General features: G+C 40.7%; 1 protein-coding gene across 1 annotated transcript in view; it reads left to right on the top strand.

The window, feature by feature from the left end:
* LONP2 (lon peptidase 2, peroxisomal) overlaps window positions 1-16,402 on the top strand; it is a gene marked incomplete at both ends in the record, with an annotated part of 106,389 nt that overhangs the window by 51,625 nt on the left and 38,362 nt on the right. The window contains 2 exon segments of the mRNA XM_080704656.1: window positions 6,813-6,963; window positions 8,585-8,711. Of these exon segments, the coding sequence (XP_080560782.1) occupies window positions 6,813-6,963; window positions 8,585-8,711 (278 nt within the window).

Here is a 16,402-nt window from a genome sequence, read left to right as displayed (position 1 = left end):
GCTTTAAAGGGCATATGAATGGTCCATTTGTTTATTTATTGTGTATTTATTTATTTAATTTTGTGATACTGGGGATTGAACTCAGAAGAATTCTACCTCCAAACTAAACCCCCAGCCCTAGTTTTTATTCTTTACTTTGAAACAGGGTCTCAGTAAGTTGCAGAGGGCCTCATGAAGTAGCTGAGGCTGGATGCAAACCTGCCATCCTCCTGTCTCAGCCTCCCAAGTACCGGGATGCACCCGTGCACCATCACACTGGGCCTGAATGGTCCCTTTAAAGGAAGCAGTGGGAAAGTGAAGAGTTCAGCTGCCTGCGTGGCAGAGATACCTCCATGTTGGGTCTGAGGTAGAGTCAGAAGCCCAAGGGCAGCTCAGGGCTGCTTTGGCATGAGTTAAATTCAAAAAAGATGCCGAGACAACATAAAATGATAAGAATTCGCCACAGTGCCATGGTGACTTCAGTATGTAAGTGTGCATATCTTTACATACACACACACACACACACACACACACACACACACACACACACTTAGAGAGTAGCAACATTACAAGTATATGTGTGTTGTATTCCATTGCTATTCCCTAGTTCATACCTTTTCCCTCATATAGATTGAAGTGTGCGAAACACATTAAATTTGCTCAGCATGGTTTTCTCCTGGCAGTTTTTTCACTGCATTTTTTTTCCTGGCAGTTTTGCTTTTTAATATCTAGTAGAGAGCCAGGCGTGGTGGCGCACGCTTGTAATCCCCGCGCTTGGGAGGCTGAGACAGGAGGATTGCACAGGTTCGAAGCCTGTCTCAGCTACTTAGTAAGGCTCTCAGCAACTTAGTGAGACCCTGTTTCCAAATAAATATAAATAAAAAAGGTCTGGGAGTATAGCCCAGAGGTAGAAAGCTTCTGGCTTCCAACCTCAGTTCCACAAAAAAAAAAAAATAGTAGATTTTTTATAACACAATATTTAAATATTTCTTAAAACATCATTGTGATTATTTTTGCTAGACAGGAAGAACCATTTTCTTTGTTGCATTTGATGTTTTTACCTTGATTGCTAGTTGGACTGGTACTGTTATATGCCAGGCATAGCTTTTTTCCCTTTTAATTTTTAATCATCCTATCTCACTTTTTTTTAGTATTTTCTACAAACAGTTTTGATCAGATCAATTTTGCCATACATTAGTGGTCTGGTATTTAACAGTTTTTCAAATCATTGCTCTAACTGATGTATTTGGACTTTTTTAATGATGGGGAACTTTTATCATAGCAAATTATATATAACATAATAATTACCGTTTAACTTTTATCTTTCTTCATTGTAGTTATACATCATACATGCACACAGCTCATGGAGCACTTCCTTCCAGGTCCCACCCCTGCACTCCCCTTCCCCATGCATGTCTTTGATATTGGCATTGTTAGTTTACCATATGTTCATAGCATTATTTCAGCTTACCTTCCTTATATATAACTATATCCCCCTCCACCCTCCCCTAAGTCTTCTGTTGCTTTATTGTAGGCTCTACTTGTCTATCTGAGATTATCCTAGTTCCAGATTTCTTTTTTGCATTACTGGGGCTTGAACCCCCAGGGGCATTCTACATCTGAGCTACACCCCCAGCCCTATTTTCACTTTATTTTGAAACAGGGTCTCACTGAGTTCTGGAGGGCCTCACAAGGTTGCTGAGGTTGGCTGCAAACCTGTGGCCCTCCTATCTCAGCCTGCCAAGTACTGGCATTACAAGCGTGCACCACCACGCTCAGCTCCCACTTTCTATAAGGCTTCCACATATGAGAGAAAACATACTATTTGTTTCTTAAGCCTGGCTAATCTCACTTAGCACAATATTGTCAAGTTCCATCTATTTTCCTGCAAATGACATAATTTTGTCATCTTATGGTTAGGTTTTTGTCCCCTTGAGTGGTCCTAGTATTTCCTTTGAGTTATGTTATTAATTGTGTGCATAATTTGTTATTTTTAAAGGTGTATGCTTTTTTTGTGTGTACTGTGATACTTTTGTTTTGTTTGAAGTACTGGGGATTGAACTCAGGGGCAGTCTACCTCCAGACTATACCCCTAGCCCTATTTTTTAATTCTTTATTTTGAAACAGGGTCTCACTAAGTTGTGGTGGACCTTACTAAACATATGAGGCTGGCTGTGAACCTATGATCCTCCTGTCTCAGTCTCCCAATTGCTGGGATTACAAATATGCACTGTGGTGCCTGGCTTGTGATACTTTTAAGTTGTTTGTTTCTTTGTTTGTGGTACTGGGGGTTGAACCCAGGGGACATTCTATCTCTGAACTATACCCTCAGACCATTTTTTTTTTCTTTTGAAACAGGGTTTCACTAAGTTGACAAGCATCTCACTAATTGCTGACACTGTCCTCAAACCTGTGGTCCTCCAGTCTCAGCCTCCCAAATGTTGGGATTACAAGCATGCACCACCACACCTGGTTTAGGAGCTTGCTTTATAAGAAGACTTAAGCTATATACCTGAAAGTACTCATTAGCTAACATGATTCGGAGCCACACTTATTTACTTTCTGGCTTTCTTCCAGAAGAAATACCTAAACCGAAATCCTCCTCCTGTCTCAGTCTTCCAAATGCTTGGAGTATAATCATGCGCCACCAAGTCTAGCTTACTTGTAGGTTTTTGCAGTTATAAATTAAGCTACTATAAAGGTTTGCATGCAGGCTTTTGTGTACATAAGATTTTAACTCATTTGGGTACATACCAGGGAGTATAGTTGCTAGATCTGATAAAACCATATTTAAGTGTTTTCTTTTTAGAGTGTGTGTTTGGGGGGGGGGTTGGAGGGGGTGTTGTGGGTGTGTGTTTTACTGGGGCCATTCGACCTGTGAGCTACACCCTCAGCCCTATTTTATTATTATTTTGAAACTGGATCTCATTAGATTGATGAGAGTTTCTTACTGTTTGCTGAGGTTGTCCTCAAACCTGTGATCCTCCTGTCTCAACCTCCCAAGTACTGGGATTACAATCATATGCCACCACGCTCAGCACAAGCATGTTTACTTTTGAAAGAAATTGTAGAACTACCTTTTTATGTGTGTGTGGTACTGGGGATTGAACCCAGAGGCATTCTACGTCCAAGCTACACCCACAGCTCAATTTCATTTCTTTACATGGGATGAGGGTTTCGCCAGGTTGCTGAGAGCCTCACTACACCACCAAGGCTGGCTCTGAACCTGCAATCCTTCTGTCTCAGCTTCCTGAGTACTGAGATTAAGAGCATGCTCCACCACGCTTGGCTCAAACTGTCTTCTAAAACAGCTGTACCATTTGCCTCCACAACAGTGAATGGTAGTTCTTTTTGTTCTGCTTTTTTACTAACACTTGGTGTTTGGATTTTAGATTTTAGCCATCCTATCAGATTTTCTTAAGTTCCTGACAGTATCTTTCCCATTTTTTCCAAGAAGCTCTGTATATTCAGGCATACCTTATTGCTTGTGTAGATAGCAATGGTACCTAATTGTTTTGCATCCTTTTTTTTTAAAGCATATTTCTCACTTTAAAAAAAAATAACAGATTTGAAAGCTGAGCATGGTGGCTCACGCTTGTAATCCCAGCATTTAGAAGGCCGAGATAGGGAATCGCGCAGGTTCGAAACCAACCTCAGCTACTTAGTGAGACTCTCAGCAACTTAGTGAGACCCTGTTTTCAAATAAAGTATAAAACAGGTCTGGGAGTATAGCCCAGGGGTATAAAAGCCCCTGGGTTCCACCCCCAGTACCACAAAATAAATAAATTAATTAACAGATTTGAGCCAGGTGTGGTGGCCCACACTTGTAATCCCAGCCTTCGGGAGGCTGAGACAGGAGGATTGTGGTTCACAGACAGCCTCAGCTACTTAGTGAGGCCCTTTGTGACTCAATGAGGCCCTGTTTCAAAATAAAGAATAAAGAATAGGCTGGGCATGGTGGCGCATGCTTGTAATCCCAGCATTCAGGAGAATGAGACCGGAGGATCATGTTTCGCAGACAGCCTCAGCTACTTAGTGAGGCCCTCTGCAACTCAGTGAGACCCCGTTTCAAAATAAAGAATAAAGCCGGGCGTGGTGGCGCACGCTTGTAATCCCCGCACTTGGGAGGCAGAGACAGGAGGATCGCGCAGGTTCGAAGCCAGCCGTGTGCGCTGGCTTAGGAGACCCTGTTTCCAAATAAAAATGTAAAAATGGGTCTGGGAGTGTAGCCCGGAGGTAGAAGGGCTTCCAGGAACCCCAGTACCACAAAAAAAAAAAAAAAAGAATAAAAATAGGGCAGGGAGTGTAGCTCGGAGGTCAAATGCCCCTGGGTTCTATCCCCAGACCGGAAGGAAGGAAGGAAGGAAGGAAGGAAGGAAGGAAGGAAGGAAGGAAGGAAGGCAGGCAGGCAGGCAGGCAGGCAGGCAGGCAGGCAGGCAGGCAGACAGACATATAGGGCTAAGGGTGTAGCTTGGAGGTAGAATGCCTAGGGGTTCCATTCCTAGTGCTGCAAAAAATAAATAAATATAAACACACACACACACACACACACACACACACACACACACACACACATTTGGAGCCAAAGACATGGTGGCACATGCCTGTAATCCCAGTATTTGGGAGGCTGAGACAGGAAGATCACAGGTTTGAAACCAGCCTCAACAATTTAGTGAGCCTCAGTAACCTGTCCAGACCCTGTTTCAAAAATTAAAAAAAAAAAAAACCAGGGCTAATAGTGTAGCTCAGAGGTAGAATGTCTCTAAATTCAATCCCCAGTACCTCCATATAAAAAAACAGATTTAATGAAACACAATTTATATACTGTAAGATTTAACATTTAAAGTACTATTCCATGAGCTTTAGTTTATTCACAAGTTGCAGCAAAGATAAAAAGGGTTGGAGTTTTCTTAATATAAATATATTTTATTTGGAAACAAGCTCTCACTAAGTTGCTGAGAGCCTCACTAAGTAGCTGAGGCTGGCTTTAAACCTGTGCTATCCTCCTGTCTCAGCCTCCCAAGCGCGGGGATTACAAGTGTGCACCACCACGCCCGGCTTGGAGATTGTTTTTACAATAATGTGAATATACTTAAAATTGCTTAACCTTGGCAATTTTTATGTTTATATATATTTTCAGCTTATAAAATTGGAACCTACTGGCAACTGCCATTTCTTTTTCTGATCTTATGAATTTGGCTCCTCTCGATATTTGCTATAAGTGGAATCATAAAGTATTTGTCTTTTTGTAACTGGTTGGTTTTCACTTTATATAGTGTCCTTAAGGGTCATTCATTGTACAGTATGACTTTTTTTTTAGTATATAATAGCTGATTTTGAATTTTTTAAGAAGTCTAACATCTGGGCTTCAGGTACAGTTTTCATTTACTGCTTTTTAATTTTTTAAAAAATGTTATTGTTGCTAGATATGATGGCACATGCCTGTAATTCCAATACTTATGAGGCTAAGACAGGAGGATTATAGGTTCAAAACCAACCTCAGCAATGTAGCAAGATTTGCAGCAACCTAGTGAGACCCTATTTCAAAACAAAAAATAAAAAGGGGCCAGGCATGGTGACACGTGCTTATTATTCCAGTACTTGGGAGGCTGAGATAGAAGGATCACAGGTTTGAGGACAACCTCAGTCAATAGTTTGACTTTCATCAACCTAGTGAGACCGTGTTCCAAAATTAAAAATCGGGCTGGGAGTGTAGCTTGGAGATAGAATGCCCCTGGGCTGCATCCCCAGTACAACAAACAAAAGGAGGGGAAGGTGCTAGGGTATACCTTAGAGGGAGAATGCCCCTGGGTTCAAGCCCAGTACCACACACAAAAATATAGTAATAGAGCTGGGCATTTGTCTCCCACTTGTAATCCCAATACTTGGGAGGCTAAGACAGGAGGATCGCAGGCTCAAAGTCAGCCTCGACAACTTATTGAGGCGTTCACAACTTACTGAGACGCTGTTTCCAAATAAGAAATAAATCCGGGCTGGGGGTTTAGCTCAGAGGTACAATGCCTCTGAGTTCAATCCCCAGTGCTACAAAAGGAAGTGTGTGTGTGTGTGTGTGTGTGTGTGTGTGTGTGTAGTGATAGTAATTTTTATTAGCTTATTCCTATGTGGAATCCTCCTTTCAGTATACCAGAATTTTACCAGATTTTCTGATAATGTTTGAGGAGGGATATACTGATTATTTGTTCTATAACCCAATAATTTCTTTTTTTTTTTTTTTTTTTTTTTTTTGTGGTACTGGCGATGGACCCCAGGGGCATTCTATCTCTGAGCTACACCACCAGCCCTATTTTTTATTATTTATTTTGAAACAGGGTCTCACTGACTTGCAAAGGGCCTAAGAAGCTGAGGCTGTCCTCGAACCGCCACCCTCCTGTCTCAGCCTCCCAAATGCTGAAATTACAAGCATGCACCACCATGCCCAGCTAATTTCAAAATACTCTACATATTTACTTTATTTTCCCATAGCAGTTAAGGTAGGGTTTCCCAAGAGGGAAACTGGTTCTGCAGGATTGGTCACTGGTAATGTCCGTATAATGAGTAGTTAATAAATAGTATTAAGAAGAAAGCTGGGAAGTGTGTAATTTTTTCTTCTTTGTGCTGTTATGTGTTTTCAAAAATGTTGACAATGAATGTTACATTTTTAAAAAGTACTTAGGATATGAGAAATGGTGTAGTGTTGCCCTGTATTTACAAGGCTGTATTTACCTGTACTGAGCAGAAACGTCAAACTTGCAGATACTTCACATGTGTTTTAATCTGTGCAGTTTTCTTTTGGAACTACTAAATTTGTTTAAATATTTATTGTTCTCCTGTAGGTGTTGGATCCTGAACAAAACCATAACTTCACAGATCATTATCTAAATGTGGCCTTTGACCTTTCCCAAGTTCTTTTTATAGCTACTGCCAACACCACTGCCACTATTCCACCTGCATTGTTGGACAGAATGGAGATTATCCAGGTCCCAGGTACTTAATTTATAAGTCAAATAATTATTTTCTGTATAGCTAGCCTTTCTGAGCATACACTTTAAAATTGGCCATACCATGTAGTTTTGAATAAGTTAATTTGCCAATGTGTAAACTTCTTCAAAAGGTCTGAGTAACATGTGCTAACCAGAGTTATGTAGAGTCAAAACCTAGAACAACAAAAGTTGCTTATTATACAATGACAGAGAAGAGTAGATAAATGTTCTGTAAGACATCAAAAATAATTTTGTATGTGTATTGTACTGGGGATTGAACCCAGGGGAATTCTATCTCTGAGCCACACCCCAGCTCTGTTTTATTTTTTAGTTTGAAAAAGGGTTTTCCTAGGTTTCTGAGAATCTCGCTATGTTGTCAAGACTGTCTTCCAACCTGTGATCCTTCTGTCTCAGCCTCCCAAGTACTGGGAGTACAAATGTGCACGACCAAACCCAACATCAAGAATAAATTTTGACACTTTCAAATTTGACATTGAAGATAAATTTTCTTATTTTGATTATGGTTTTAGGCACTTCACCTATTTAAGTAATTTAGTACTTAAATTCTTTCTAAATTCAAGATTCATTGTGTCTATATTTGCTTTATTTTAAAAAGCATGGCAGGCAGGTGTGGTGGTGCATGCTTGTAATCTCAGTACTTGGAAGGCTGAAACAGGAGGATCGCAGGTGCATGGCCAGCCTCAGATACTTAGTGAGGCCCTTTGCAACTCAGTGAGACCCTGTTTCAAAATGAAGAATAAAAAATAGGGCAGGGGTATAGCTTGGAGGTAGAATGCCCCTGGGTTCCATCTCCAGTACAAATACATACATACATACATACATACATACATACATACATACATACATACCAGGAGTGGTGGCGCACGCTTGTAATCCCAGCATTCAGGAGGCTGAAAACGGAGGATCGCGGTTCATGGACAGCCTCCGCTATTTAGTGAGACCCTGTTTCAAACTGAAGAATAAAAAATAAGGCCGGGAGTGTAACTCGGAGGTCAATACCCCTGGGTTCCACCCTCAGACCCGCAGTAGATGGATGGATAGATGGATGGATGGATGGATGGATGGATGGACGGACGGACGGACGGATGGCAGACATTGCCAGGTGTGATGATGCACTCTTGAAATTCCAGGACTTGGGAGGCTGAGATAGGAGGATTGCAGGTTTGTAGCCAGCCTCAGCAACTTAGGGAGATCCTGTTTTAAAATAAATAAATGGATGGATGGATGGGGGAATAAGCCTGGTGTGGTGGCACACGCTTGTAATCCCAGTACTTGAGAAGCTGAAACAGTAGGTCACAGGTTTGCCACCAGCCTCAGCTACTTAGTGAGGCTCTCTGAAACTTAGTGAGACCCTGTTTCAAAATAAAGAATAAAAAATAGGGCTGGTGTATCTATAGCTCAGGTGTAGAATGCCCCTGAGCTTTATCCCCAGTATGGGCAGGAGGCAAAAAAAAGTCGGGGGGAGAGGCTTTGAGTGTAATTCAGAGGTAGAATGCTCCTGGGTTCAATCCCCAGTACCACCAAAGGGGGGGGGGGTTGGCACTGGGAACCATCCATCATCCATCCACGTGAATAATTACAGAGCAGCCTCCATTCTTTTTCAGGGTATACACAGGAGGAGAAGATAGAGATTGCCCATAGGCACTTGATCCCAAAGCAACTGGAACAACATGGGCTGACTCCTCAGCAGATTCAGATCCCTCAGGTTACTACTCTTGCCATCATCACCAGGTTAGTAAGCCATCCTGAGGCATTATTGATCTTGGAGTCTGAAGAGCTTGGTTTTCTTTTCTTTTTAATTAATTAATTTATTTATTTTTATTGGTGCATTGTATTCATACATAATAATGGGATGAAAAATACTTTTGTAGACATACATGCACACATCACCCAGTTAGCCCCTACCCGTTCCCCACTCCATTCCCTCCCCATCCCTCCTTCCCATGCTTGGCTTAGTGGTTGACATCTAGTATTATAGCAATTTATCCAAAATTAAAAATGATAATCTCACATAACAGTTTCATTTGTCTAATACCAAGCTTTTGATGTCTTAAAGATAACATTTCAATATTTCTTTTTGCTTTCTTTCTTACCAGAGAATATTTTTTTCTTTTTTCTTTTTAGGTGAAACTATCATACATTTATTTATTTATTTTTCAGAAAAAAATCTATCCTAATATGGAATATGGACTCTAGATACCCAAAATGATCTCGAAAAAGAACAAAGCTAGAAGATATATATTTTCTGATTTCAAACCATATAAAGCTACAATAATTGAAACAGTGTAGTACTATTCTAAAGGCAGATATATAAACCATTGGAGTTAAATAAAAGCCTAGAGATAAATTCTTCCATATATTGTCAAGTTATTTTTGACAAGGTTTCCACGAACATTTGGTGGAGGAAATACTAATCTTTTAACTAAATATTGTTGAAAAATAATAATTACATGAAAAAGAATAAAATTGGACCCTTACCTAACACCATATACAAATATTAACTCAAAATAGATAAAAGACCTAAATATAAATCTTAAGACTATAAACTTTTAGGAGAAAATCTGGGTCATAAAACCTCACAACATTGAAATTGGCAGTGATTTCTTGGATATGATTTCAATGGCACAGGCAACAGAAGAGTATACAAACTCCCTAAAAAATAAAAAAAAATATTGTATATCCAAAGACAATGTAAACAGAGTTAACAGTTACTAATAGAATGGGATAAAATATTTCCAAATGCTATATCTGAAGGTATATTAATATTCCAACTAGAAATCCTAAAAATTAGCAACAATAAAAGCAAACAATACAGTTTAGAAATAGGTAAAAGACTAACATAAATAACGAATCTCCAAAGATAACCAATCTTAGTTGTCTGTTGGATGGAAAATCTTGTTTCTCTGATTCTGGTGTGTGTTACCTATTTCTTCTTTGTAGTTAATCTCTTTGAGTATTTTCTCTAGCTCTGGTTTTGAGGACATAAATTTCTTCAGTTTCTGTTTGCATGGAAGCTTTTTATTTCTCCATCTAATATGATAGAAAGTTTTGCTGGGTAGGAAATGTTTGGCTGGAAGTTGTTTTCTTTCAGAGTTTGGAATATGCTACTCCAAGCCCTTCTGGCTCTCATGACTTGGTTTGGGAAGTCTGGAGTGATTCTAATTGGTTTGCCTCTGAATGTCACTTGGCCCTTGGTTTTTGTTGCCTTTAAGATTCTCTGCTTGGCTTCCACATTGGTCATTTTGACAATGATGTGGCATGGGGATCCTCTTCTCCGATCCTGTCTAAAGGGAGTTCTATAAGTTTCCTGGACCTGTGTATCGATCTCTTGCTCTATATTTGGAAAATTTTCTGCTATTACTTCCTTGAAGAGATTGTTGATCCCTTTGGTTTCACCTTCTTTTCCCTCCTCTATTCCAATTATTCTTAGGTTAGCTCTCTTAAAATGGGCCCATATTTCTTCAATGTCAGATTCCTGCTGTCGGATTTTTTTTTCCTAAATTAGAAACTATGCGTTCATTTTTTGAATTATCATCTTCTAAGAGCGAGATTCTGTTCTCCATGTGGTCTAATCGGTTGTTTGTACTTTGAATTGAGGTCTTTACTTTATTAATTGCATCCTTTATCTCTTTTTGGCTCTCTCTGAATTCTTTTCTAAGCAGCTCTATTATTTCTACAGTTATTTTCCTGATTTGATCTTCTAGAAATCTCTGAATTTCTGTTTTATCAGGTTCTGATGTTGTGGGGTTGTGGGCATTCATTGCTCCATTGTTATTCCTCTTTCCCATGATTTCGGAAGTTTGTGCCTTCTCTGGGTTCTTCTCTGGTTCACTACAACTTCACTTATGGTGCTCTGGATCTCGAGTCTGTGGGGTATCTCGGTCCCCACTACTCCTTTACTGGGTTGTATCGCAGAGTCTCAGACCCTGGGAGTCAATCAAGGCTGCTTTCAACCATGGGGGTGCCAGGTTGGGCGTTCTTATATGGTGTGATATCTCTGCCACCACCACTCCCCCGCTAGGTCAAGTCCCTGGGAGTAAAGTTCTGGGATTTCTCCTCTAGGGGCCACAATTTGACTCACTGTTGTTGAGTGCGCAGATGGAGCTATAGTGGACTCGGTGAATTCGCTGCTACTGCCGCCGGTGGCAATATGGTGCCGCTGCCACGCCCTCAACCGTGAGGCTGCCGTATGTCTTCTCTGGTTTTGAGCTCTGCTTTGAGCCCCTGCAGGGTGTGCTGAGCCCAGCCCTTGGGAACTTTAGATGCTCCGTGCACCGACAAATCTGCCGAATTCTTCCCGGCTGATCCGCAGTGGCTCACCTCAGCTCTCTGTCCGCCGCTCCTCTCTGGAGCCTGGTGGACTGTTGAGTGCGTTGGTCTGGTGCCATTCGGTGAACTCACCGCTGCCATCGGTAGTAAGGCGCTGCTGCCGTGTCCTCGACCATTAGGCTGGCGTATCTCCTCTCTGGCTCTGAGCTCCGTTCTGAGTCCCCCTCCTCTCTGGGGCCTGGTGCTGCAAGGGAAGATGGCGCCCACCGCTTCGCACCACAGCTCCAGCCGCAGCACTGCAGTCTGGTTTCTTTCTGGTGTCTCGTTTTTCCAGCCCTCTTTTTCTCTGTCCCTTGTAATTACATTTTTTTGTTTTTCTGCTGATGGTGTTTTCTGACTATAAAAGGTGCTGATTTTTGTGGTAATAGAGATTGGTTGTTAGCGGGACTCATAAGCCCCGCTTTTCTCCATAGCCATCTTCAAGCTTGGTTTTCTAATGGCATCTGTAGCATCCATTTTACTGCAAAAAAAAAAAAAAATTAGAATATCCTCATTGGTAAGGGCCTTCAAGTCAGAATTTCTACTTTGCCACAATAGTTATTTAAAGGATTAGTTTGATAATTAAGAACCAAATGTGTGGAAAATCTGGGATGGTACTTTTTTTTTTTTCTTTCTTTGTAGTACTGGGGATTGAACCCAGGGGCATTCTACCTTCAAAATACACTTCTAGCCCTGTTTTTTATTCTTTATTTTGAAATATGGTCTCACTAAGTTGCAGAGGGCTTTACTGAGTAGCTAAGGGTGGCTGCAAACCTGCAATCCTCCTGTCTCAGCCTCCTGAGTACTGGGATTACAAGCGTGTACCACCATGCCTGGCTCCTGAGGTAATTTTTTTGGGGGGAAGGGGTTCTGGAGATGGAACCCAGGGGCATTCCTTTAAGCTACACCCCGTACCCTATTTTTTATTTTGAAAAAGGGTCTCACTAAGTTGCAGAGAGCCTCACTAAGTATCTGAGACTGTCTGCGAACCATGATCCTCCAGTCTCAGCCTCCCGAGTTCTGGGATTACAAGTATGCACCACCATACCTGGCTCTGAGATAACTTTTTTTTTTTTTTTTTTTTTTTTTTTTGGTGGTACTGGGAATGGAACCCAGGGGCCTTCTATCTCTGGGCTATACTCCCAGACCTATTTTTACATTTTATTTGGAAACAGGTCTGTTAAGCCAGCTGAGGCTGCTTCAAACCTGCGCAATCCTCCTGTCTCAGCCTCCCAAGCACGGGGATTACAAGTGTGCGCCACCACGCCCGCCTGAGGTAACTTTTTAATGTTAAGGATCTTGAAAGTTGTTGAATTTGCTTAAGAGACAAGTGGCTACATTCAGACATCTGATTTAGGTTTTACAGATTTTTTTTCTTCTCTGAGTTATTTTTTAAAATCCTTGGAGTTTCAGTCCTCTGAATTAAAACTGGAGCCATAGAAGAAGGAGCTTTCCCAAATGTGCTACCAAGGGCGTAAGCCTGTGGCAAGTACCACATAAATTATCTGAGTAGAGTATTATTTAGTCTAATTTATAGGTTGTGTGTTTGAATGGAAAAATCTAATGTGTTGAGCATTTGTATCTACTGTAGCCGCTTAGTTTTCCTGGCTCAGTATTACAGACCCGTTGCATCATCCCACAAGTTAAATCAGGCTGTACAAGCCCTCCTTAGGCCGCCCTTTTCTGGTAACTGCTGTTTTTTAAGAGATGTGAAGTATCTCTCTATTTCTTAGTTTGCCTCATCAACTGTCTTCTGGTCAATGGCAGCCTCATATGAATCTATTTAAATTCAGATACAGAACAGTAAGACTACGTATGACCTAGGAACTCCTTTTCTCAACGTGTTGTGTGATCTACATGTGGGTAATGCCAGAAGAAATAAGGTGACTTGCCAAAGTCTTCCAGAAAAATTATTGTTCCAGATAACACCTCTGATATCTTTGTCTAACTTTCAACAAGGCACTTACCTTTTTTTTATAGCTTTTCTCTCTGTAAAATAGAAGTGATAGAGAGGAATATATAGCTTATCTGAATCTGAATATTCTGAAGTGTAATTATTTTCAAGGTATTGCCTGGAGAACTATTTTATTTATATATATTTGCCAGCTCAAAATATCAGAATTTGGGGGGATTGAACTCAAGGGAGTGTTCCACCCCTGAGCTATACCCCCAGCCTTTTTTTTTTTTTTTTTTTTTTTTTGCAGTCCTAGGGATGGAACCCAGGCTCTGTCTACTTCCAAGCTGCACCCTACACCCCAGCCCTATTTTTCATTCTTTGAGTTGCAGAGGGCCTAAGTAGCTGAGGTTGTCTGTGAACCATGGTCCTCCTGTCTCAGCCTCCCAAATGCTGGGGATATGCCACCATGCCCGGCTTGTTTTTTATTTTGAAATACAGTCTTGACAGAAGGATCACAGGTTCAAAGCCAGCTTCAGCAACTTAGATCCTATTTCTAAATAAAAATAAAATAGGTCTGAGGTATAGCTTGGAGGTAGAAACCCCCACTGGGTTCCATCCCTAGTACCACACACAAAAAAAGAAAAGAAATAGAGTATCAAGCCTGGTGTGGTGGTGCACACTTGTAATCCAATTACCTGGAAGACTGAGACAGAAGAATCACAGGTTTACAGCCAGTCTTAATGAGACTTTGTTTCAAAATAATAATAATAAATTTTTAAAAATAGGGTTGGATGGAATTGGAGGACATTATGCTAAGTGAGATTAGTCAGTCACAAAAAATAAGAAAGCAGATGCTTTCCCATATATGTGAGAGGTAGGGAGAAATGGGTCATAGGAGGAACTCTAGATAAAAAAGGAAATCCTATACAGGAGCAAACAAGGCAACTTAAAGGAGGAGAAAGAAGGGGGGAAGAGGAAAATCTCTAAAACACACAATGTACTTAAACATATCGAAGTCAACCACTAAGCCAAGCAAGGGAAGGACGGAAGGACGGACGGGGAGGGAATGGGGTGGGAATTGGGTAGGGGTTAAATCAGTGATGTGTACATGTATGTCCACACAAGTTTTTTACCCCAATATGATGTATGAATACAATGCTCCAATAAAAAGTTATTAAACATAGGGTTGGGGTATGACTCAGGAGTCAGAATGACCCTGGTTGCAATCCCCAGTACCATAAAATAAAATAAGATAAATAAAATAAACAGAATCTTGCTAAGTTGCCAAGGCTGTCCTCAGGCCTGCGGTCCTCCTGTGCCAACCTTCCAAGTACTGAGATTACAGGCATGTGTAACCATAGCTGGCTCAAAGCATCAAATCTTTAAAACTGTGAACATTAAAAAATTTCTCTAATAGTTTTATTTATATATACATTTTTTAACAGCACAGGTATATGCTGTTCCTGGCGAGTTTTGGGTATTTAGTGAGTTACTAGACCTACATCAGTTTTCAGGTTTTTTATCTTATGGATCTCTTAGCCATCGACCCTTAATTGGCTAGTCTTACTTAGCTCTTCATGTAGCTAGCCTGCTGGATCTTCCCATCTTAAGATGCTTACTACTAACTACCTCATAGCGGGCACTGTAATTTTCATAATCATTTTTTATATTCATTTTACTGTATTTTCTACTTTTGCTTTATAGGAACATCTGGAATCTAAACATAATTCCTTCCTTGTTCATCCCTTCTGAAATAAAAAAGATATTCTGTCAGATCGTCAGATCTAAACCCCATAAATACTCTCTTCTTCAAACTAAACATTCCTGTCATCTTCACTGATCTTCATGACCTGGCTCAAGACTTTTCGCCTTTGTGTTTAGTTTTTTTCTGAATGATTCCTGTATATACATCAGTGTGCCTTTTACAGTGAAACACTCAGAATGAAACAGTATTTCAGATAAAGCCTAAACAGCTCATAGCAGAAGAAGGCCATGCTTTTCTTACTCTGTATCATTTCATAGCTGTCTCTCTAGATACTTAGCTTTTTTGAGATTATTTCGTTACCTTTTTCATTGAATTTTTCATTTGGCTTATCCCAGTCTGTTGTTGTTGTTGTTGTTGTTATTTGTTTTTGTTTTTTGTGGTATTGGGGATTGAACTCAGAGGCCTTCTACTTCCAAGCTACACCCCCAGCCCAATTTTTTATTTCTTATTTGGAAACAGGGCCTCATTAGTTGCTGAGTCTGATCTCGAACCTGTGATCCTCCCTAGAGTTTAATCAGTCTTTCTTTCTTTCCTTCTTTCTTTCTTTCTTTCTTTCTTTCTTTCTTTCTTTTTTTGTTTGCAGTACTGGGGATTGAACCCATGGGTATTCTACCTCTGGGCTATACACCAAACCCTATTTTTTTAATTTTTTTTTATTTTTGGAGGGGGGATGGAACTCGGGGGCATTCTGCCTCCAAGCAACACTTCCAGACCTATTTTTTATTATTTATTTTTTGAAACAGGGTCTCACTGAGTTGCAAAAGGCCTCACTAAGTAGCTGAGACTGTCTGTGAACTGTGATCCTCCTGTCTCAGCCTCCCAAATGCTGGAATTACAAGCATGTGCCACCATGCCTGGCTGCTACTTTTTATTTTGAAACAGTCCCCAGGCTCCTTTTCTTTGTTTTGAAACAGAGTCTTACTAAATTGCAGAGGGTCTTACTAAGCAACTGAGGCTGGCTGCAAACCACAGTCCCTGTCTCGGCCTCCCAAGTACTGGGATTACAAGTGTGCACTACCATGCCTGGCTCATAGAGTTTAATTTCTTAAAACTAAAATGTTAAACTTTGCAGTTATATATAATTTGTTGTTTCAGCTACCATCGCAGTAAATTATTTTTTCACTTTAATTAGTATCAAATACATTAATTTTATGTCCTCTGAAAATCAACATATCAGTAGCATCTTTATGTTTAAGCTATGAGAAACATCGACCTTTTTTTTTTTTTCAGTGCTGGGGATCAAGCCCAGGGCCTTGCACGTGCTAGGCAAGTGCTCTGCCATTGATCTGTATCCTAAGCCCTACATCAACCAACTCTTTTTTTGTGTTTGTGTGGCACTAGGAGTTGAACCCAGAGGCACTCTACCTCTGACCTACACCCTTGGTTTTGAAAACAGGCTGTCACTAAGTTGCAGAGGGCCTCACTAAGTAGCCAGGGCTGGCCGTGAAAATG

This window comes from Muscardinus avellanarius, assembly GCF_963383645.1.
Source record: "Muscardinus avellanarius genome assembly, chromosome: 10".
In the NCBI taxonomy this organism is placed as follows: Eukaryota; Metazoa; Chordata; class Mammalia; order Rodentia; family Gliridae; genus Muscardinus; species Muscardinus avellanarius.
The sequence above is the reverse complement of the archived record's forward strand: the minus strand, read 5'-3'. Positions and strand labels throughout refer to the sequence as shown.